The following is a 23,502-nucleotide window of genomic DNA, read 5'->3' on the forward strand; positions in this document are numbered from 1 at the left end:
CCCCGGTAGCTTGTCTCCTTTCTGGTAAAGAATTGGCTTGGTAGTTTAGTCTGCCCTGTTCCCATGATGCACTGGGCCAGGGACAGACTGATTTGCATATAGCCAGGTTCTGAGCTGGGATGGGGCAGTGAGATAAATAACGGTGATGGATCAAGCCCTGATCTTTGGACTGGGTAAGAGTGGTCTGCTCAATTCAGACACTCTGTTCATCACCACCCCCTTTTGTAAATCGATTTTGGCCACTATAGGTGTGGCAGGGTATACTCAGACATGAGTCCCTTTCTCACTGCTCCATCAGGATTCAAGCAAGCCGGGCCGAAGAGGCTGAAATGCCAGAAACCGGTCCCCGGTAGCTTGTCTCCTTTCTGGTAAAGAATTGGCTTGGTAGTTTAGTCTGCCCTGTTCCCATGATGCACTGGGCCAGGGACAGACTGATTTGCATATAGCCAGGTTCTGAGCTGGGATGGGGCAGTGAGATAAATAACGGTGATGGATCAAGCCCTGATCTTTGGACTGGGTAAGAGTGGTCTGCTCAATTCAGACACTCTGTTCATCACCACCCCCTTTTGTAAATCGATTTTGGCCACTATAGGTGTGGCAGGGTATACTCAGACATGAGTCCCTTTCTCACTGCTCCATCAGGATTCAAGCAAGCCGGGCCGAAGAGGCTGAAATGCCAGAAACCGGTCCCCGGTAGCTTGTCTCCTTTCTGGTAAAGAATTGGCTTGGTAGTTTAGTCTGCCCTGTTCCCATGATGCACTGGGCCAGGGACAGACTGATTTGCATATAGCCAGGTTCTGAGCTGGGATGGGGCAGTGAGATAAATAACGGTGATGGATCAAGCCCTGATCTTTGGACTGGGTAAGAGTGGTCTGCTCAATTCAGACACTCTGTTCATCACCACCCCCTTTTGTAAATCGATTTTGGCCACTATAGGTGTGGCAGGGTATACTCAGACATGAGTCCCTTTCTCACTGCTCCATCAGGATTCAAGCAAGCCGGGCCGAAGAGGCTGAAATGCCAGAAACCGGTCCCCGGTAGCTTGTCTCCTTTCTGGTAAAGAATTGGCTTGGTAGTTTAGTCTGCCCTGTTCCCATGATGCACTGGGCCAGGGACAGACTGATTTGCATATAGCCAGGTTCTGAGCTGGGATGGGGCAGTGAGATAAATAACGGTGATGGATCAAGCCCTGATCTTTGGACTGGGTAAGAGTGGTCTGCTCAATTCAGACACTCTGTTCATCACCACCCCCTTTTGTAAATCGATTTTGGCCACTATAGGTGTGGCAGGGTATACTCAGACATGAGTCCCTTTCTCACTGCTCCATCAGGATTCAAGCAAGCCGGGCCGAAGAGGCTGAAATGCCAGAAACCGGTCCCCGGTAGCTTGTCTCCTTTCTGGTAAAGAATTGGCTTGGTAGTTTAGTCTGCCCTGTTCCCATGATGCACTGGGCCAGGGACAGACTGATTTGCATATAGCCAGGTTCTGAGCTGGGATGGGGCAGTGAGATAAATAACGGTGATGGATCAAGCCCTGATCTTTGGACTGGGTAAGAGTGGTCTGCTCAATTCAGACACTCTGTTCATCACCACCCCCTTTTGTAAATCGATTTTGGCCACTATAGGTGTGGCAGGGTATACTCAGACATGAGTCCCTTTCTCACTGCTCCATCAGGATTCAAGCAAGCCGGGCCGAAGAGGCTGAAATGCCAGAAACCGGTCCCCGGTAGCTTGTCTCCTTTCTGGTAAAGAATTGGCTTGGTAGTTTAGTCTGCCCTGTTCCCATGATGCACTGGGCCAGGGACAGACTGATTTGCATATAGCCAGGTTCTGAGCTGGGATGGGGCAGTGAGATAAATAACGGTGATGGATCAAGCCCTGATCTTTGGACTGGGTAAGAGTGGTCTGCTCAATTCAGACACTCTGTTCATCACCACCCCCTTTTGTAAATCGATTTTGGCCACTATAGGTGTGGCAGGGTATACTCAGACATGAGTCCCTTTCTCACTGCTCCATCAGGATTCAAGCAAGCCGGGCCGAAGAGGCTGAAATGCCAGAAACCGGTCCCCGGTAGCTTGTCTCCTTTCTGGTAAAGAATTGGCTTGGTAGTTTAGTCTGCCCTGTTCCCATGATGCACTGGGCCAGGGACAGACTGATTTGCATATAGCCAGGTTCTGAGCTGGGATGGGGCAGTGAGATAAATAACGGTGATGGATCAAGCCCTGATCTTTGGACTGGGTAAGAGTGGTCTGCTCAATTCAGACACTCTGTTCATCACCACCCCCTTTTGTAAATCGATTTTGGCCACTATAGGTGTGGCAGGGTATACTCAGACATGAGTCCCTTTCTCACTGCTCCATCAGGATTCAAGCAAGCCGGGCCGAAGAGGCTGAAATGCCAGAAACCGGTCCCCGGTAGCTTGTCTCCTTTCTGGTAAAGAATTGGCTTGGTAGTTTAGTCTGCCCTGTTCCCATGATGCACTGGGCCAGGGACAGACTGATTTGCATATAGCCAGGTTCTGAGCTGGGATGGGGCAGTGAGATAAATAACGGTGATGGATCAAGCCCTGATCTTTGGACTGGGTAAGAGTGGTCTGCTCAATTCAGACACTCTGTTCATCACCACCCCCTTTTGTAAATCCACTTCTAGAAGTTAGCATTTCTGTTTGCTATGTGTCTGCCTGCCTGATGTATATTGCATGTCTGGCTTTGGAGTGACAGGGGCTGGTGAGGTGTGTGCAGCTCTAGGGAGGGCAGGGTGAGTCAGCACTAGGCTGAATGGGAGATCTGCATTAGGAGTAGTGGGAGGAGCAGTCCCCTGACCATGAATAGTTCTGTGCCTGCCTAGGTGAGTGCTGGCTCCGCCCCCCTGTAGCATGTCTGATGACGAGCCCCCACCTGAAAATAGGGAAGGGGAGCCCTGTAAACAGAGTGCTCCAATACCCTCCAGAACCAGCTCAGGCTGGTTCCCCCAACCCTTTGCCAAGGGCAGACAAAGGAAAAGGGTGTATAAATATAGGGGATGTGACCCCATGAAAAGGTTGTGCTGTTGTGCTTCCTGGGGACTTCATGCTGCTGGGCCCCAGGAGGAACCACCCCAAGGGACTGCCTCCCCGCGGGAGGGCCCTGTGAGCTGGCCTGCCTGTGCCCAGCCTTTCCCCCTGGAACTTCGGGGTCCCGGCGCCTTGTGAGCATTGCATCTTTATTTTAATGCTCTAGGACTAGGTGAGCATTTTTTTTTGCAGCCCTGGGCTGTGACGAATTTGGTGGGGATTCCCCCGCATTTTCGGCGCTTTTGCAGCAGAGCGGGAGCCCACCCCGCACTGCTGCTGCTGGTAGAGGCAGGAGCCCACCCCGCATGGATGCCTTGCTGGCGGGAGCCTACCCCGTATTTTGGTGCGCTCTTGGCGGGAGCACACCCCACATCATGCCTATCTTGTAGCAGGAGCCCACCCCACTGTAGCGGGAGCCCACTTCACTTTTATGGCATGTTAGCGGGAGCCCATCCCGCTGGTGTTTGCCCTTGAGAGGCGGGAGCCTACCCACATGCCAGTACTTTCATTGGTACATCAAAAAAGGGGAGAAAGAGGATAGGACCAGGTTCACCCTCCTATCATTAGCACTAATCAAAAAAAACTTTTGTGATGCAAAAGTAAGAAACCTGGCCGGTAGATAGTATTCACAACACTCATTGGGGTTGGAATATCTGTGTGATGTTGATAAAAAGAAAATTATATTTCTTTCTTGAGTTCCTTCACTCACCAGGGTTTCCCCACAGTGACATGCTTCATCATTGGGGCCATCCCAGTCCTCTATGGACTGAGGCGTGCTACGACTTGCGAACTATGTAGGTGCACTTTATTTTGTGATGGACTATGTGTGGTGCAAGTGGTGTTTGTGAATATGGAGTGGTATGATCTATGTTGGTTAAAAATACTTGCCTAGTGAGCTATAAATGATTTATTCTTGCTCCTGGGTGGCATATTGAAAGTGGGGTAGAGAACTAGGGACCCTACTGTCAATGAGTTAGGTATGCCTATTCACTTGTGTCAACATGTTTCGAAATTCCCCTATCTCTTCTTCAGGACTACAGAGGGACCAGCCCTGTGTACGCCACTCCTAACCAGTGCTATATTAAGAAAAAAGTGAATGAAAATAAAGAAATTAATGCTGCAATAATAAGGCATGCATTAGTACATACGTCCTAATGGTCATGCTGTACCTGTGAAGAAAAACAACATTTTGTTGGGTAAAACAGGGGGGGGTTAGCCCACAGCATAATAGCATTTTTTATATACATCAGATTATAATCCATGCTTGACTGCGCCTTTATCCATGCTTGTAAAGTGAAAAAGCCGAATGGCGTGAAGTTAAACACAGGTTATTCCTATAACTGTGGTAAAATACACAAATCACATAAATGACGATAGAAAAAACAGACAGTAAACATACATTGAAATGGGACCTAACTCTGCCCCATGATCTGCGGAGGAATGTTCCTATCCTGCCCAAATCTGAGGATAATAAGGAAAGGGGTTGCCGGGTTAGTGATCGGCACATATGGCAGGTTGGTATGCCGGTATCGAATCAACTGAGTGACTCGCATCTCGGTGAAGTTACGAAATTAAAGTGGGGCCTTTGGTCTATTTCGGCCCGCTAAGCAGATCCCCGGCACTTACTTGGTATTCAGGAGTACGTGGCTCATTCACCTCCAAGGCTTACTCCGGACAGCATGCATCTTAACGCGTGTGTGTCGGGAGGCTGTATTTAGGCAGTGTGCTTCTGCGTTGTCATTGTGCTGAAGCTGGTGCGCTAGGTAGAGATTTTCGTGGCGGCCATGTTGGTAGGAGTATTGTATACCGAAAGAATGGTTCTATAATGCTAATGCCAGATCGGGTTGCAAAAAGGGGTAATTATAGTGGCACATGAGTGGTGCTTTATTACAACTCCTTTAGTCACCTCAGGAGTGGAACGGACTCTGATTCCTACTGTGGCTCCTACGCAGGCACAGAGTTTAGTTGTTCTGGATACACTCTGGCATCTAAAGGAAGTTCACAAAATGAGGAATATGCAGTTAGAGTATCAACCAGAAATAGCATTTCTGAAGGTAAGTAATTTGTTGTTCTTTCAGTCCCGTATCCATTTATTCAGCCATTTACCCATCCAACCATCCAAACCATCTACATCAACATACAAACTGGGAGCCCTATGGTGAATGGGCTTGCTAGACTGAGGGCTTCCTCCGGCAGAACAAGCTGAGGCTCTGCCATAGGAAGCCTGGCTCTTTGCCCACCTCTTAGCCAGGCAGACCAAACGCAAGTTTGGCAGGGCAGGGGTCCAGCCGACTTACAGCGGGAATGCATGTCCCATATTTAAATGAGGCTCTTAGTCTTGAAAGGCTTCCATCACACAGGCTAAATGTAACATACTGTGATGTTATGGGGCTTTATTAATTTTGTATGGTTTGTCCATTTGTATATCTGTTTTTCCAAAGTATTTTTGGATAGTGTACTTGGAGGCAATTTATGTTATGATTGCAGATAATACTTTAGGGCAGGGGTCTCCAAACCGGTCCTGGAGGGCCGGATCGATGCCAGATATTTTGGATATCCCCATTGAGATACATGTAGTTATTTTAAAAATCTGGCATGGATCCGGCCCTCCAGGACCGGTTTGGAGACCCCTGCTCTAGGGTGTAAATTATCACCTGTGTCGTGCAGAATACAATATACACATCCACAAATATTACCTTGTAAATATCTGAACTTCTGAAACTAATGCATAATTTTCTTTACTATTCATGAACAGGCCTCTACAAAAAGTTTACCTCCAAATTGCTTACCGTTGGAAACACACTATTTTACATGTATCCTTTTGCTTTGGCAAGTATAAAAAGTATGTTTTTGTTTTAGAAACTAATGTTCTTGTGCATTGAGTTTAGAGCCTCTTAACTAATGCTTCAGATATTGTGGATCCATTTAATGAAGCAGAAGAGCCAGGTAAGGTCAATAAATGTGGAACAAGCAGAGTTAGTCAAGAAGTCTTTTGAAATTTCATTTTTATAATGTTCCCTTAAAAAAGTACAATCTGGGAAATATATTCCTCCATAAAACAGATCTTTGATAAACACAGGATTGTCCTTTTGTTTATTTGATAGATGAGGTGAAATTAGTGCATTGGTAGTACCTGATAGCAATGTATTTCTGATAATGGATAACAGGCCATTGTCAAGACGGACAAATTGAGAAGTTAACATGTTTAGTAATATGCACAGTGGTCAGAGGTGTGATTTTTGTGCAGAATGCTGTTTCTACATTGACAGACAATGCACAGTTTTGCGTTTATTTGTAACGGGAGTGCAAAGAAATACCAGGGGTTCTAAAACATCTTTTCCCCAAATGCATTTTCAAGTTACTGCTTTGGACTTATTAGACAGACATACCAACAAAATGGCTCAAAATATATTAATGACATCTGGATGCTTTTTGGGGTTTCATGAAAATACGTTCTGCTGTTTTGGACATATGAGGCACTAAATCTTAGTGATATCTCAGGTTTCTTTATACCGCAGTAGTTTCGCAAAAATACAGCGGTACATGGCAGTGATAAGGCAATATGTGATAGGCTAATGACTGACTTTTCAAAACTTAAAGGCAGATATGTTGTTTTAAGCACACTTTGCCTGTGTTCTCGGTTAGGGCCTTAGATCCAGGTAAGTAGATGTTCCCTGCCTATTACCATTTTATTAAAGTGCTAATAGAAAGTGAATTTTTTTTATATGTATATTTTTTTAAGGTTACGGAGTACTGCGGTTCTATGTAGGAAGTACAGCAGTACTTAAATTTTTTTTTCAATTAAATAGGAAAAAATAAGAAATGCACTGTAGTACACTATATTTTTGTGAATATTTTTAACATGGTTCATAGTTTACAAAAAAGTGTATGGTGTACCACCGTAACACATACAAATCACTGCGCTACTTAAAACAAATTTAAAGAAACATTTAATTTGTTAAAAAATTAAAAATACACTGCACTACACTAAATTTCACTAATATAGTTCCTGGACCTGGTCCTTTTTACAAGGTCACCCCCAAACCTTTTGCCTTCCACCTTTTTTTTGCAATATTTGTTTTTTTTTCATCCCAAGGACTCTGTTCACCTTAGCACTGCTAACCAGTGGTAAAGTGCTTGTGCTCTCTCCTTAAAACATGGTACAAATTACTTATACCCAATTGCCATATATTGTATTTAATAATAAGTCCCTAGTTAAGTGCACAACATGTTCCAGCCTCCTGTAAATTAAATGCTACTCGTGGGCCTACAGCACTTGTTATGCAACCCACTTAGGTACCCCTTTAAACATGTCCGAGGCCTACCACTGCAGAGTCTGTGTGTGCATTCTAAACCTGCCATTTCTACCTCGCAAAGAAAACCTTTTTTAATACATATTAAGTGATATATAAGTCACCCCTAAGGTAGGCCCTCGACAGGCCCAAGCACAGGGTGCAGTGTATTTAAAAAAGTTGGACATGTGTTTTTTAAATTTTACACGTCCTCGTAGTGAAAACCTCTTAAATTAGTTTTCCACTACAAGGCCTATCTCTCCCATAGGATAATATTGGAGTTGCCTTATTACACTTTGTGTCATTTACAAATCAGAAGGGACAGTTGGGTCATGTTTGGTGTCTCCTAGTTTGAAATCCTAACTTAGGCTGACATCGAATTTTACATTATAATTCAGAAAATTCTACTTTTAGAAAGTTGTCCAAAAGAGTGCACAGGTGCGCACCCATATCTTGCACCGCTATATAAGGAATGTATACTCATCAACAACTTCTCTTTTCCTTTTTCAAACGTTATCCTTATTATTCGAGGTAATCCTTAACCACATCACTGCTTGAGAGATTCCTCTGCTGTGCTGGACAGCAATAAAAACGGGTGTGGTTATGACGAGCTCAGCTCGTCATGAGCACAGGAGCACTGTACTGCATGACGAGCTGAGCTCGTCATGAGCATGGAAGGGGTTAAACCATTATTCAAAGTTCGTCCTTCCTTACAACGTCACAGAGAAAGCAGTGTGATTCCAGCATGAAACTTTTACATTTTCACATATCTTCTGCATGCCCTCCGGGCCTTCAACAGCGATGCATAGAAAAGAATCATAGAGAAAAATCAGCTCACAAGATGTTTTATTACATTTCACCCAATGCATTTCAGGCCGCATGGGCCCTTCGTCAGGTGTCACTGGTATGGATAATGAGAAAACGTCTTAACCATTGTTCCAAACACACTCTGCTTTAAAATAATATAAACATCAAAATCTGAGTCTAAATAATACTACAAGTGTAAAAAACAATCCCACCTGTTTAACCTAATTATCTAAACCCAAAAACTCCCAGTGCTAATTCAGCCCCTCCACTAATTTTACTTCTGTGCCAGCATGTGAACACTGAATGGTAATCCCCCTAATACACTGCCCATCCTCCCGATCCCTCGAACTGCATGACATCCCACAGTAACACATTTCTGTTGAACACCCTCATTATACGAATACAGATAACCATCTCTTCAGTATATTTTGACGAGTAAATCACCTGAAAACCACGAAGCGGCTGTCTCATCATAACGTTCTCCTTCATTCGGCTTTGCCTGCTTTCGGTCTAAACCAAGTGTTATCAACCGTAGTTTTAAACTTGTGCGCTATGAGAATCAGGTGTGATTCTACCCCATGACCATACCAGGTACAGATTCAAATTCTTAAAGAGCAAGCTCCCAAGAAGCTATTGTGAAGCTGTAATATACTAAACATTTCCAATTTAATACCCCTAAATCGCATCACCCGATTAACCCAACCCTGTAAAAACGTGCTAAAAAATGTGCTCCAATAAAATTTTGAACCTCCCGCAACAAAACCTTAAAATCAATTGAAAAATGCATGAAATACAACCTTAAAGACGTTCAAATAAACAAAATGATTCAGTTCCTCAAAAAAAGAAAACCTCTGTAATCGCCGATTTGCTGTATCCTTACAATGAGATTCATCATCTCAGTCTGTTTCCTTGCATTATCTATAGTGAGCATCCTCAAGAAAATTCCTGACCTTGTGCTACCTTCTGAGTGATGGATATTCGCTCAATCATAACTTCATTGTCTTTAACATTTTAGGTTTAACTCTTTTTTTATTTGAAATCTGCACCTGGTAGGCAAACCAATCAGCGTAGACAATACATCATCAACAGCAGTAATATACATGAGAAAGATAAGGAGAGGGCACGAGAAAATCCGCGTAACAGTCCCGTACCCATCACATCTGCTGCTGCGTTGACCTGCAAGGAAGAGTGCGCAGTGCCAACCAGGTGCAAACTCCCCTCCCCCCCAACTTTCCCCGCCCCTCCCTCCCCGCACCTCTCCGTCCAGTGTTCGAGTCGTTCTCCTCCAGTGTCGCCTTGTCGGGCCTTGAGTCAGAGTCCCCCCTTTTCCCCTGTGTTAAGCCTCTCCCTCTGGTCCCGTTAGTCGTAACAAGCGGAGATACCGTGGGCATGTAAGTTCTCTGAATTCAGTGACCAGTAAAGTGCGGAATGGTTGCCAGAGCTCGTCAAATTGATCTTTATCTCCGGCTAGTGTAAGGGACATCTTCTCCATCCCCAACACCCCCCACAGCCTATGAAGCCAACCTGTAGTGGAGGGAACTGTAGTAGTGCGCCAGTGTATCAAGATGTTTTGGATCGCTGAGCCTAGGGCGATAGCCATTTGGCGTTCTCTTCGTGAGCGCAGGGGATATGTCAATGGGTTAGGGAGCCCTAGTATGACGTAGGCGGGGAAGCGGGGCAGTTCGGTGTGGAAATGTGTGTTTACATCATCAATCACTTGTGTCCAGTATGGTTGTATCTGGGGGCATTCCCACAAGATGTGCAATAGTGTGCCCAAGTGTCCACAACCCCGCCAGCAGTTCTTGTCTTTGCTGTGGTCCATCTCACTTATCCGTTCTGGCGTGTAGTACCAGTATGTGGTCACCTTAGTCAAAGTCTCGGTAAGTCCTGAGTGGTATGCCGAGTGTCGTGCTCTGTAGGATATCTGGCTCCATTCTTTGTGGCTCAGGGTCCTGCCTAGTTCCCTCTCCCAACGCTCCATGCCTAGATTGTAAAGATGGGTTGATTGAAGGAGTCAATCAGCTGTCTCCCTCACCTGTGGCTGTAGAGCCCAATGGCGAACTTGAAGGTATCGCATGCGTTCCGTCTCGGAGAAATTGAATTCTTGTCGGAAAAGGGGGAAGGGGAGCACGCCGTCAGGGCCATAGACGTGACAGAGGCAGTGACATCCCGCCGACCTCCAGTGGGCATAAGTCCCTCTGGCCATGCCCGGAGTAAAGTCCAGATTGTCGACCAGGGGTGTAAGCGGCGAGGGAAAGGTAGTGAGATTGCGTACCACGTTAGTGGCATCCCACGCTTGTAGTGGGACCCGCGTGACAAATGATGCGTAGAGATTAGCCAGTCGGGCTGCTTTGCTGAGGAATGGGATTTCCTGAAGTGGGCGTCCCGCTACTGCTTGATCCTGGAATAACCGGGGTTTTTCGGACTCCCACCTGTTCCATTCAACCAGGTAGTGTAGTTGCGCTGCCTGGAAATATTTGCGTAGGTCCGGTATTCCTAACCCCCCTTCCTCAGGGGCGAGCGTGGTCAAAGCCCTCCGCATTCTCCGCTTCCCACCCTGCCAAATAAATCGGGCAAGATCAGCCTGCGTTTGCCGGAGCCATCCCGCGGGCGGCTGGAATGGTAGTGCCCAGAAAAGGTACAGGATTTGGGGTAAAATTATCATTTTGACCGCTGCTATTCTGCCCAGCCACGAGAGGGGAAGGCTTTTCCATCGGCCCAATTCATCGCGCACTTTCCTTTGTAGCGTGGCATAGTTGAACGCCGTCATCGCAGGGAGCGTGGAGGTCAGCTGTATTCCCAGATAGGGTACTGCATCCGAAGCCCATTGGAGGGGAAAGGTGGTCCGCAAGTATTCCTTGGTGGTGGGTTTCAGGGAGAGGTCAAGGGCTAACGACTTATCTGTATTAATTTTGAAGCCAGCTGCTGCCGCAAAGGCATCCAGTTCTGTCATGCACGCGGGGAGGGCCGTCCCCGGGTTGTCAAGTGTGAGCAAGACATCGTCCGTGTAAAGGCTAATGGTATGTATGTAGCCACCGAATTGTATCCCTGTCACCGTGTTGTTTTGGCAGATCTTCAGGGCAAGCGGCTCCATATAAAGGGCAAAGAGGAGAGGCGATAGTGGGCAGTCTTGCCTCGTGCCTCTCTCAATGGCAAAGCTCCCGGAGCAATAGCCGTTTACTCGGACCACTGCTGTAGGGAATTTGTAGCAATTAAAGATATAGGCGCAGAATTTCTCTGCGATGCCAATTTTCTTCAGGACCAACTCTAGGTATGGCCAGTGAACTCGGTCGAATGCCTTCTCGGCGTCAACCGCCAGCAGCATACGTTCTCCGGGAGTTCGAGAGGTCTTTTCAATAAGGTGTGTAACTCTCTTGGTGTGGTCGACTGTTTTGTGGTCTGGTATGAATCCCGCCTGGTCTGGGTCTATAAGGCCCGGCAGGTGGGGGCCCAGTCGTGCCGCTAGAATGCTCGTGTATAATTTGAGGTCGACGTTGAGTAACGAGAAGGGCCGGTACGAACTGCATTTGGTTTTGTCATTCCCGGGTTTTGGGATGACTGAGAGAGACGCCTGTAAGAGATCCTGGGGGATGGCACCAGGTTCTGAGAAGGTATTAAAAAGACGAGTGAGGATTGGAGCTAAGATAGTTTAGAAGGTCCTATAGAAATGGCCTGTAAAGCCGTCTAGCCCCGGGGCCTTTCCCGGTTTAAGTTTAGCTATGGCCGAAATAACTTCCTCTATGCGGATGTCTCTGTCGAGATCTTCCGCTTGTGAGGGCGTCAAAGAGGGGAGCGTAACCGAGTCTAGATACTCGACCGCCGCTTGGCCGTCGAGATGGTCACCGGTGTAGAGAGAGGTGTAGAAATCTCGAAACGTTTCCGCAATCTCTGCATCCTCCGTAACTTTAGATCCATCGGGCAGGAAAGTTCTTTCACCATCTGCTGGTGACGCAGGACTCAGAGCCTGCTTGCCAACAGTCTGCCACACCTGTCCCCTCCCGTATAATAGGCATGTCGCAGCCGTAGGGCTGCGTATTCTGCCCGGTCTGTGTCTGGCGCGGACAGGAGGTGTCTGGCCGTTTTAAGTTGTTTCCAAATTCGGGGGGCCCCTGTCCGCTGGTGGATGCGCTCAAGCTCCTGTACCCTCTGGGTAAGTTTGTCTCGTTTGTGTTGTCTATCTTTATTCTCTGCCGAGGAGAGGGCTATAAATTCTCCTCGAAGCACAGCTTTCATGGCTGCCCACTGGGTTGCCCGCGTCGTGTTTCCGTTAGCATTGTGTAACTGGTAGTCGTGGATCGTGTCCTGAATGCGTTTCACTACATCTTTCCTATGTAGGAGAGTATCACGAAGGCGCCATACCCGGGGGGGATTCCAGGTAGGTGGTAAGGTAAGGGTGGTGGTAACCGGCGCGTGGTCTGAGAGTGAAAGCCCCCCTATCTCTGTCGAGGTGGCGAGTGCGCACACCGGGCCAGAGGCCAAGAGGTGATCTAGTCTTGCATAAGTCTTATGTGTGTTAGAATAATAAGAGTATTCTCTGTCATTTGGATGCGTGCGGCGCCAAAGGCCATGAAGGTCCAACTCAGTTAGTCGGTCTGTGTAGTTGGCGGAGAATGTCCCGACCTGGGGAGAACGTTGCGCTGACCTATCTAGAGCTGTGTCAAACACCATGTTGAAATCCCCTCCCAGTATGATGTGCCTGTCCGGTGTAACAGTAATGTCAGTTAGGGCTGAGTGCAGGAAGCGCTCTTGGCCTTTGTTAGGACTATAAATGGACCTGATTGTGAACAACAGGCCTCCCAGAGCAAGGCGGCATGCTAACAGCCTCCCTCTTTGTTCAGCACATTTCTGTAAGACTTTACCTCTAAATGCCTGTGCTACTAAAATCGCTACTCCACTAGTCTTGTTGGGGCAGGAGGAAAAGAGCTGAGTGGGGAATTTTCGGGATCGTAGTCTATGGCAGTCACGTGCTACCAGATGTGTTTCTTGTAGATGACAGAGGTCTACCCGGGTGTTCTCTAGTAGGGACAAAATGGCACGCCGCTTAACAGGACTGTTGAGACCCCGTACATTCAGGGTTAAAATCTTAAGGGTTGTAGGTGGCATGATGTCTGTAGGACATGATCTGGCTAGCTTGGACGCCCGCTGGGGCGTGGGACGCCGGGACCGGGCCAAGACCCTTGTGAATAGAACTGAGCACTGGACAACCCACCCATTCTCCCACCCACTCCTCTCCCCAGGCCAACCCACCCCCCCCCAACTGACCCCAAACAACTCCCCCAACTTCAACCAAGTCCCCCCCAACTCCCATGGCCTCCCCCCGACCTCCCCATTACAACCCCGAAAAGAAAAACTACTCATATTCTCGGGCCTACTGGAGCATAGTGCAGGTCCGTAGTAAGTCACTGTGGAGGGTAACGTGGCAGAGGCCGATTCAGCGGCTCCCCGGCCCATCCCCCTGATAAGGCTATAGTGTGAAATCATACCCCTGGGTAATATTGTCTTACAGTTTAGTCCCTGTGTTATCCGCCACCTCTTGTACTGCCGCTTCCCGTTCCTGAGCGGCCGTGATAAGGTCAGGTTTCGGGAGAGACCTAGGGGATCGTCTCCGCCGTACTGTCTGCCATCCCTCATTGGGTCGCCGCATGGGCCCATCCTGCGATCTGCTCGGGGATGTCTCTCTAGATCCTGCCTCCTTCGACATGCCAATGTACGGTAATGCACAAGTGTCACGGAGTGATTTGAGCTGGTGTAGTGATCCTTTCCATTTGAAAATGAGGCGAAACGGGTGAACCCAAGAGTATGGTATACCATTGTCTCTCAGAAAGTTTGTTGCTATCCGGAAGGATTTACGTTTCTTCAGGGTAATGGTAGAGAGGTCTTGAAAGAGGGCTATTGGATCGCCCCGGAATTGGAGTGGTTGTTTCTGTCCGGCCTCTCAAAATACGCTCCTTCAGGGAGAAATCCTGGTGAAAAGCGAGTATGTCTGGGGGGGGGGGGGGGGGGGGGGCGGTGCTCTTCGTGCCAGACCGACTCCATGTGCGCGGTCAATACGTATGTCAAACTCCTCGGATTCTCCCAGGATCTCCCGGAATAGTTCCTGCAGGTATTCAACCAAGCTGTTCCCTTCGGATTTCAATGGGACTCCCCGGCCCCGTATGTTGTTCCTCCGAGAGCGGTTCTCAAGGTCCTCCGAGTGTGCCTACAGGTCCACTTGCTGGTCTTGAAGATGGAGAATCTCCTGTTGCAGCCGCTCCACCTCCATGCTGCGGGACTGGTCCGCTTCCTCCACCGCCGCCACACGCTCGCCCAAGCCGTCTAGATCTCGACGCAGCTCCCGTTGTTCCCCCGCTAGTTCCTGTTTCAGGGCCTGGAAGTCGTCTCTCAGGGTGTTAAAGAGGGAGGCCAGTGATGGGAGCAGTCCCGTCGTCCTGTCCTTGGGGGCTGGCAGGTGTCTTCAGGGACGCTGTCGCCTGGGTTTTCTCCCCTTTTGGAGAGCTCTTGTGGAGTAAGTCTGCAATATTGCGGGATCCCTTGCATCCTGCGTGCGCCATGTCGTCGGTGTATGGAGTCTTGGGCGTCCAAATGTGGTATTTAAGGAGGGTGCGGGCGGCACTATGGCGATGTCGGGAATGGCACCCACTAGGCCTGCCCTCCCGTTGTGTGCTGGCCACTGGGATCGGCGCGTATTCCCTCTTGGCTGGGGTGATTGAGGGCGGCCTCGTGGTGGGCCGGATCTGTTATGTACCTGCAGGTAGAGGCCAAATGCAACGCCGAGGGGAGGACGTGTGAGGCTCGTTAATCTGGCTCGGCGACCGACAATGCTTTATGTCCAGGTCGGTGTTCTCGTTGGGCAACTCACTGGGTGTGGAGGCTGTGAGTCGGGGGGCACCGGCCAGGGTCCTCTTTGTCTCCGCGGGCAGGGGTAGGGCACAGAGACTTCCCGTCCGGGTCCCCCAACCCGGCGGCCAGCCCGCCGAAGTGGGCGCCGGTTCTGGAGGGCCGTCGGCGCGGTCAGATCCCTTCCTGGGGACTTAAATGTGAACAGTGGTCGCGGGGTGTTTCTCCCTCAGGGCCGCAGGCCTCCTCTCTGTAACTACTCTAGTCCAGAAATGGCGCCCTGTCAATGGCCGTTAATGTCCCTCTGCAGTAGGCCCGGAGCTGGGGCCACAGGTTCCAGCTCTCCGTCCGAGGGGCGAGTAGATCGGGGACCTCTCCCCCCGCCTCCGGGTAATCCTCAATCTGGTGGTGTGCAGGGCCTCCCAAATCCCGGGGCGGTGCGAGTCTTCCCCGCCCTCGTTCTTCAGACCGCAACAGCGGCCCCCTCTGGACTGAAGCCTGGTTCGTCGCCCCCAGCGCCTCACGCACCGCTCACCTTCACAAGGGTTCAGTCTCTGGGTGGCGGGGGGTCTGCTGCTCTCCAAGCCGGGGGTCCGATACTCTTCCGGGGGGCCCACTGGTACTCTGGGCATAGGAGCTGCCGTCTCGCTCCGGTCCGCTTAAGGACCAGGCCCCAAGCCGAGGGCTCGAGTGGTTCAGCTGCTCGCACTGCTGCGGACCGGCGCCTCCACCGCCAGTCCAGTTCGGAGGTCGACCACGCGGACCCCGGCTGACCCTCTGCTGTACCGGGGGCGACAAGGACTGCACCCGCGCCCCTCCAGCCGCTCTCTCTCAGGTCGCGAGGCTCCGGGTTTACTCCGGGCGACGAGCGCCCGCGACCGCCATTTCCTTGATGCTCGTCGGCGGGAGCTCCCGGCGGGTGTCTCTTGGCTCCGGGAGGCAGTGCAGCCCAATTCTTCACAGACGGGGTGCCGGGATCAAGCACTTCGTCCCCGGTTGTGGAATTAGCGATTTCAGGGGGTAAGTCACTCAAATAAGAAGGTGCTTTGGGGTTCAGGACCGGAGAGCCTCGCAAAACACGTCTGATCAGGCCGCCATCTTGGCCACGCCCCTCGTCTTTAACATTTTAACAACGGGGTGCAACCTAACGTAGGGCCAGTCTATTTGTGTTGCAAATTTGAAAAATAGAAAGATTGCACGCCTTCCCTTATCAGTGATAGTTTTTCAGACTTAATGGAAAATTGTCTTATTGCGGATGCGTGCGAGCAAAACTGTGATCTGTTGGGAATGAGTGCAATCTTTCTATTTTTCAAAATTTTGGAAAGTTGCCATTTTCTTTCCTTATTCATTTGGTGTCTGCAGCCTGTCTCTGGTCACATGAGTGGGTGTAGTTGGCAGTTGGGCATTGTGTATTCTTCCCAGACAGCCACACACAATAGGAGCTTAGGTGTGACTTGTTGGGCTTCACGGGCTGGATAGAAGGCGGGAGCTGGGCTCACCCTCACATAACACCTGAAAAGGCTGTGTCCTGTTTCCACACAAAGGGCCTAACAACCCTGTATGATCGCTTCAGGCAGATTGGGTCCAGGGCAGGGGAGGCAGGGTTTTTCAAGACTTCACTTCAAAGGCATGCCTCTAGAAGCATCTTCCCACTTCAAAGGCACAACTGTGTATAAAGGAAAGACCTCAGACACCTCGACTTTGGTGCACTTCTGGACCTGTGGATACTGTACCTGGTGCGGTTTCTACTATTCCTGTAAAAGTGTGAATTGGGCAACATATACGTCAAAAGTTTGTGGGACTGAGTCCATGCACACCATCAGATATGTTAACCTTAGTCCTGGCTAGGTCACAGTGCACCATCTGGGCTCATAAACCCTACAAGGTGTAGGATGGCAACATCAGAACATGACAAACCTGACTGCCCTAGGAAATCGGGGAAACTGATCTCACCCTATTGTTAGTAACTCGGCATGCCCAAAGGAAAACACAAGTAATAGCAATAAGATTTGTGTAAAATACTTGTACTGCAATGATTAATAGAAGGAAACTAAACAGAGTAATCAGCATTACAAGAATGGTAAAGAAAATAAACAGTTCAACCATTGTGCTGTTACATTGATTATATGAATACATTTAATTATAGATATCTTGAATGCAAAGTTAAGTTGATAGAAACCCACTCCCCGGACATCTTATGCATCATGGTCTCCCCTAATAACTCCCAAAGGTTGTTATCATCAATGTTTATTCTCGTCCTGTTAGGTATGGACAGACCTCACAGACGCTAGATTCCTTGATGGCCCTCCTCATCACGTTCCCCAAGCAAGTCTTCCTCATTTTTGGGGGGGATTTTAATTGCCATTTCAAACCATTAATTGACTTACCCGGCCCCATCACAAGTGAAGAGGACTCATCCTGGGGAATTCCAATCTGTAACCTATACCCAATCAAGGCGTGGACTCCCTTAGTTTTGCAGATGACCACTCTCACTCTTAACCATTCTTTAAGGGCTTGTAATGGTCGCTTACCAGGCGATAACCCTGGAAAGTTTAAATTTGTGAAGATGGGAGAATTCAACCATAGATTACGCCCTCGTAAATGTGGATTTTTGGCATAGGATCTTAAACTTTCAGATGCACCTTCGAACAGAAAGCGACCATAATCCTTTGGTTATAACTTTGGACTGGACCAAACTGGAATCAGTTCCTGCTGACCATAGCATACCTCCCCCTGATTTGCTATTAATAGATCAGGGTAGAAAGATTTGTTGGACCACCTTTACACAAACTCCGAAGGCAATGGCATCCCTGTACGAATCTATTATTCCCTTCTTAGAAAGGGCATGCCTTATCACTGAAAGTGTTGATGCTAGTGATTGCCTTGAGGAGTTGGGGAATAATCATTTGGATTTGATAGGCAAACTGCCAGGGTTCTTTTTTAATGAGTCAGTCCCTAAATAGATAAATGCCAGATGCAATAACCCCTGGTACAATAGGGCTTGTAAAGACGCTAAAAACTCCCTCTTGGCAAACCTTCGCGAGGGGGGTAACACGAGCATCAAGGCAGCTAGGGCATATTTTAGGAATACTATTTTAGCAGCAAATTGTGAATGGGAAATTGATAGGCGGCAGGCAATAAAGACTGCTTTAATTGATAAAGACCCAAGAGGTTTTTGGAACCTGGTGAAAACAGGTAATTCTGAGTGTAGGTCTGCCATCGAACCAAATTTCGGGGAAGAGGTCTGGTGTTCCCATTTTAAACTTTTATACTCGAGGAATCAATTGGAAAATTTTGAGATGGGCTCCTCACTTAAAGTTTTAATGGAGGTTATCCCAGATGATATACCATCTTGCACGCTGGAGGAGGTAACAGCAGCTTTGGCCAAAGTTTTGCCGAACAAGGCCCCAGGCTTGGATCGGGTTCCAGGAGACCTGTTTAGATCTGAACCAACCATCTAGACCCCGTATCTGCAATCTCTCTTTGATGCAGTCCTGTGTGGTGATAACCACCCCCCAACTTGGGCGGGGCGGAGATCATCCCCATTTTTAAAAAGGGTCCCCCCTGGAACCGGGAAACTATAGGCGCATTAGCCTTATAGACGTAACCCAAAAGATCTTTGCACGTGTTCTATTGGGAAGACTCCAGACTTGTATGGATGATCACAACATCCTAACTCCTCTACAGGCAGGTTTTAGGACCAAAATCTCAACAATCGATCAGCTGTTTAGACTCCAGCTGATCCTTTCGAAAACCACTATATTGGAAGGCGGCTCCCTCTACCTCACGTTCATGGACCTCAAATCCGTGTTCGATATGGTAGATCGAACCCAGTTATGGACGCTATTGCTTGAGATGGGAGTACCAATTTACCTCTGCCAACAGCTTAAATGGCTCCACAATGACACTTTTGCCAGGGTAAGATCTGGAAAAGGTGGTAAACTCACAGCGCCTTTCCCGGTTGGGAAGGGGGTGAGACAAGGCTGTGTACTTGCACCTACACTCTTCTCCCTCTTTCTCAATGGTTTAATCGAGTATTTTCTAGCAGTAAGGGACATAGATTCCCCAAAACTCGCTAATCGTAAATTTCCCGCGCTGATGTTCTCGGATGACACGCTTCTCCTCTCTAAAACACCGATGGGGATGCAGCGTGTCCTTGCAGCACTCAGCCTGTTTTGCAAGAAAAGAAATATGGAGGTTAACATAAATAAAACAAAATACATGGTCTTCCACGCTGACTCCACTAACTGTCCTCACCCCAACTTGGACTCTAAGCCCCTAGAGAGGGTCCTGGTATTGAACTACCTGGGGCTTACTATCAATGATAAAATGGAATGGGGGCTGCAGATTACTAAGATAAATCTAAAACTCACCCAAGCTAGTAGGGGCATCCTAAAAGTCCACACAAGCTGCACTGTAAAAGTGATTGGCCTTCTAGTAGAAATTTATAAGGTTCAAGCAAGGGGGTCCACTGTCTACGGAGCGGAACTTTGGGGCCACTGCCCTAGTAAATCCTTGACTGTGACGGAAAACAACTTCCTAAGGCAGCTTTTGGGTCTTCCTCACAGCACCCCATTAACCCCACTAAGGCTTGATTTGGGTGTTATTCCCATTGCTGACCTGATTGCTCTCCGTCCACTCCAGTACTGGTGACGGCTCTGGAGCACTCCAAAACTGGAAAACTTTAAAGAGGAGTTAAAATCAGTCATGTTAATTAGGGGGGCAGGGAAGATCCCTTGGTTAATTTTCATTCAGGATTCGCTTTGAAACATAGGGAGAAATGATTTATGGATGGGACCCGAACAGGCCTGTTCAGCTACTTCCAAACAATCCCTAACTCTGGACTGGACTGGACTGGATATAGAATGGAGCGTCTAATCAGTCTATAGACTCCTGCTTAACTGCTAGATTTTTGTATGTTAAACAGTGTTAAAGCTTGGAGCCCGCTCTTGACATCATCCAGCCCCTAGCAGCTAAGAAATTGTTCCTCCAATTCAGGCATGGGACGCTTCCGCTTTACGCCTTTACAAACAAGTGGGAGGAAGGGAAAAAGCTGCTATGCCCCAGCTGTAAAACTGTAGAGGAGACCGAGATCCATGTGATCTTTTTCTGTCCCGCATACAGGATGGCCAGGACCAAATGGATCCTTCAACTTTGTAGGAATCTGGGCATAAGAAGGCTCAATGTGGCCTACAGGATATATATATATATATATATATATATAGTTTTTTATATATTTCTTTTTATTAAACCAAGGCATCAAAAGAAATAGCACAATACAGAAGAATCCCATCATGACATCACATTGCATCTTTTTGGGCGGAAGCGGGGATCAAGGTACATATATGTCAAGAGTTCACGGGGATGGGGGCATATCAAACACAGAGTCCCTAGGTGGCACACAGATCTCTCCTCTATATTGGTTCCAAAGCCCCCAAACTGACGCCCATTTTTGAGGGCGGCCTCTCGCTATGTAAACAGTCTTTTCACGAAACATACACCAATCCAAGTAATTTTTCCAGCCCTGGAGTGTAGGAGGCCGCTTGGATCCCCACCACTGAGCAATATTCCTCTTTGCAATCATGTAACCTACTGTAGGCCATTTTTCTGTGCCACATTAATATCAGTGGGCTCCCATATATTAAGGAGGCATCTCCTTGCCTCCAGCAGCACTGCGACCCCCAAAACCTCCTGTATAGTGTTGTGGATCTTACCCCAGAACTTGAAAATATATCGACACTCCCAAAGAATATGGAGGAATGTACCACCAAGACCACATTTCTGTCTACAAAAACCTTCTTCCGATAACCCCATCCGGACCAGGCGGGAGCCCATGACATAGATTCTGTGTAGTATTTTTAACTGTACGAGCCGTAATTGTGCTGGGATCGCTACCACTTTTGGAGAGGACACAGCCAATTGCCAGTCCTCATCATCTAATTCTATACCATCTTGCGTCCATTAATCCCTCAACTCCTTAAGGAGATCTGCCCTATGATTAATTAATTTCTTATAGATTAGAGAGATAGTTTTCTCGGGTAGATGGCCATCTAAAATTCTATCCTCGAGAGGTCAGGCATCAGGCAGGTCCTCCTCTTCAGACAGGGCCGCCTTTAATGCATGTCGGATTTGCGCATAGCGAAAGTACTCAGTTCCCATCAGATCAAATTCGACCTTAGTTCTTCGAATGTCTTAATCCTTCCCTTTCCCCAGATATCACCGATGGTTGAGATCCCTATCAGATCCCACTTATCAAACCCTCTTGTATTCCATAGCTTATTCGGACTTTCCGAATCAAACAGCGGGGTAGCTAATGTCAGCCGGTCCCGCCATCCCAAAGAACTCGTGGCATCGTGCCAGATCCTCACCGCATGCTTAATGGGCCCTGTCAAATTCAACTTCGGTGACTTAGTTGTTGTAACTACCTCCAGGAAAGAGCCACTTATCAATCGCATATCTGGGTCGGCCACTGGCCCGTACTTTCCCTGGTTGATTGCAGCCAGCTGGGAAGCCCAATAGTATCGCTTGATGTCCGGGAGGGCAACACAACCGTCATACCATGAAAGCGTCAATTTAGCTAAAGCAATATGGGGTCTACCCTCCCATATTAAACTACGCTGCAGCCCTACCACCTCATGGAAATAACTGGCCGGCACTACATCCAAAGTATTCCGAAGGGCGTAAAGAAAACGAGGCAGCGACATCATTTTAAAGAGGGCTGCTCGTCCCAACAGTGAAAGGGGAAGTTTCTTCCAATTAGCCGTGTTGCCCCCAAGCCTCTCCAAAGGGGGAGGAGATTCCTCGCATACCGGATCGCCGGGTCCAGCGAGATGAAAATCCCCATATATTTGAAACCGCCCGTGTTAACCTGGATAGGGCAATTGGGCGGAGGAACCAGGGTCTCCCCCTTAAGAACAAACGAGAGAGATTTCCCCGAGTTGATTGATAACCCAGAGTTTTTACCAAAGAACGCCAACACATCACAAACAACAATAAGGGACTTCCTAGGTGAGGTCAGAAAGAGTAGAATATCATCCGCATACAAGGAGATTTGATCCTCCCAGTTAGGGGACCAACGAATGCCTCGAATAGACGGCTCCGAACCAATCCAGGCCGCTACGGGTTGTATTCTACAGGATATTTAAATACGACACATGCCAAGTTTTTGTTGTTGCTATCGCCAAGTTTCTATTTGCAATGTGGTGCAAACGTAGGTGTCATGTCTTAGGCTGAACGGAGAACATTAATGCTCCCTAATCATGACAAGTTTGTTTATTTGGATCTACAAAACCCTTCGTATCTTTCGATCCTTTCTAAGTTCCTTAGTGTAATTTATTTATTATTTTAATAGGCCATTTTAATTAAATATGACAAATAAATTGCTGCTATCGATGCCCAAAAGCGTAATAACAACTGTATGTAAAAAGCCCCTATGCCTGATCTTAGACAGGGTGCTTGCTAAGCTCCACTGTTGCGGAGCGGGGATAGCACTTGACAATTGAAATTTTTATATACCCTAGTGATTTTTAGGTTTTATTAATTCTTATAATTCTGTAATTCCTTAATTGTTATTTTTATGATGTAGCTGATGTATTAATATCATATTGTATTATGTACTTTTATGGCTGTAACCTGCCGAAATAAAGTGGTATTGACTGACTGACTGCTATACTCTTACCTAGTGCTTCCTATCCTAGCATGCATAGGGTGTGCGGAACTGCCCGAAAACCTTAGAGTGGGCTAACTTCCCATTTATCTGAGAATATTTGTCATCTGGGAGGCTATCTTTGGTGTAGAGCAAGCCACCGTCCTTCTCAGTATGGTAACAGGATTCAGATGGGCTGGAATTCTGGCACAGGGCAACCTCGACAGTTACCGAACACAGAAGAGGGCCACTTAGACAGCTCTTACCCACTTGAACCGGAGTGTTTCCTTTTGCTTGACAGGAAATATGAGCTCACGACACGTAAAAGCAAACAGCTATTTCTTGGAGATGATCTCCCTGTGACATATAAGGAGCTGGCTCTGGGGATTGGCGGTCCCCACGGCCATAATTGGCTCCAGGAGGAGGGCTGTGTGGCCCCCTCTTTACAAAAATACCATACAATATTTTATTTGATTCAAACCTCTACTGAGTTCAACAAATAAATAAACATTAACTCATCCTTATTAAAATACAATCACAAAACTTTAAAAATTCATTATAAAAACAGAACAATAAAAATGCTTTAAAATCCACCTGTGCAACATTCTATTGAATACAAATGTTACGATTATGTGCTCTACTTTAAAAAAAATTGCCAAAACTTTAAAAGAATTTAAACAAGTTAAGACAAACAAATTCATTGGCTGGAGAGTTACACAGCATAATTAAGTCAATTTGGCCCCTTCTTTAATGTTAATTGTAGCCTCAGGCAGGTGATGGTGCCTGGAGCTCGAGGAGTTCCACACATCCCTTCATTCATTTAATATATAGTCCTGTGGAGGTGGCGGTCCCCTGGGCCATCCACAAGGC

General features: G+C 47.7%; 1 protein-coding gene across 1 annotated transcript in view; it reads left to right on the top strand.

Annotated features, from left to right (window-relative positions):
- Nucleotides 1–23,502, top strand: part of CFAP46 (cilia and flagella associated protein 46) — a 1,558,477-nt gene that overhangs the window by 1,298,062 nt on the left and 236,913 nt on the right. Inside the window, exons 54-55 of the mRNA XM_086922533.1 lie at nucleotides 5,807–5,864; nucleotides 5,962–5,997. Coding sequence (XP_086778659.1) covers nucleotides 5,807–5,864; nucleotides 5,962–5,997 — 94 coding nt within the window. The remainder of the gene's footprint in view (nucleotides 1–5,806; nucleotides 5,865–5,961; nucleotides 5,998–23,502) is intronic.

The sequence above is a fragment of the Lissotriton vulgaris genome, chromosome 5 (genome assembly GCF_964263255.1).
Source record: "Lissotriton vulgaris chromosome 5, aLisVul1.2, whole genome shotgun sequence".
Classification (NCBI taxonomy): Eukaryota; Metazoa; Chordata; class Amphibia; order Caudata; family Salamandridae; genus Lissotriton; species Lissotriton vulgaris.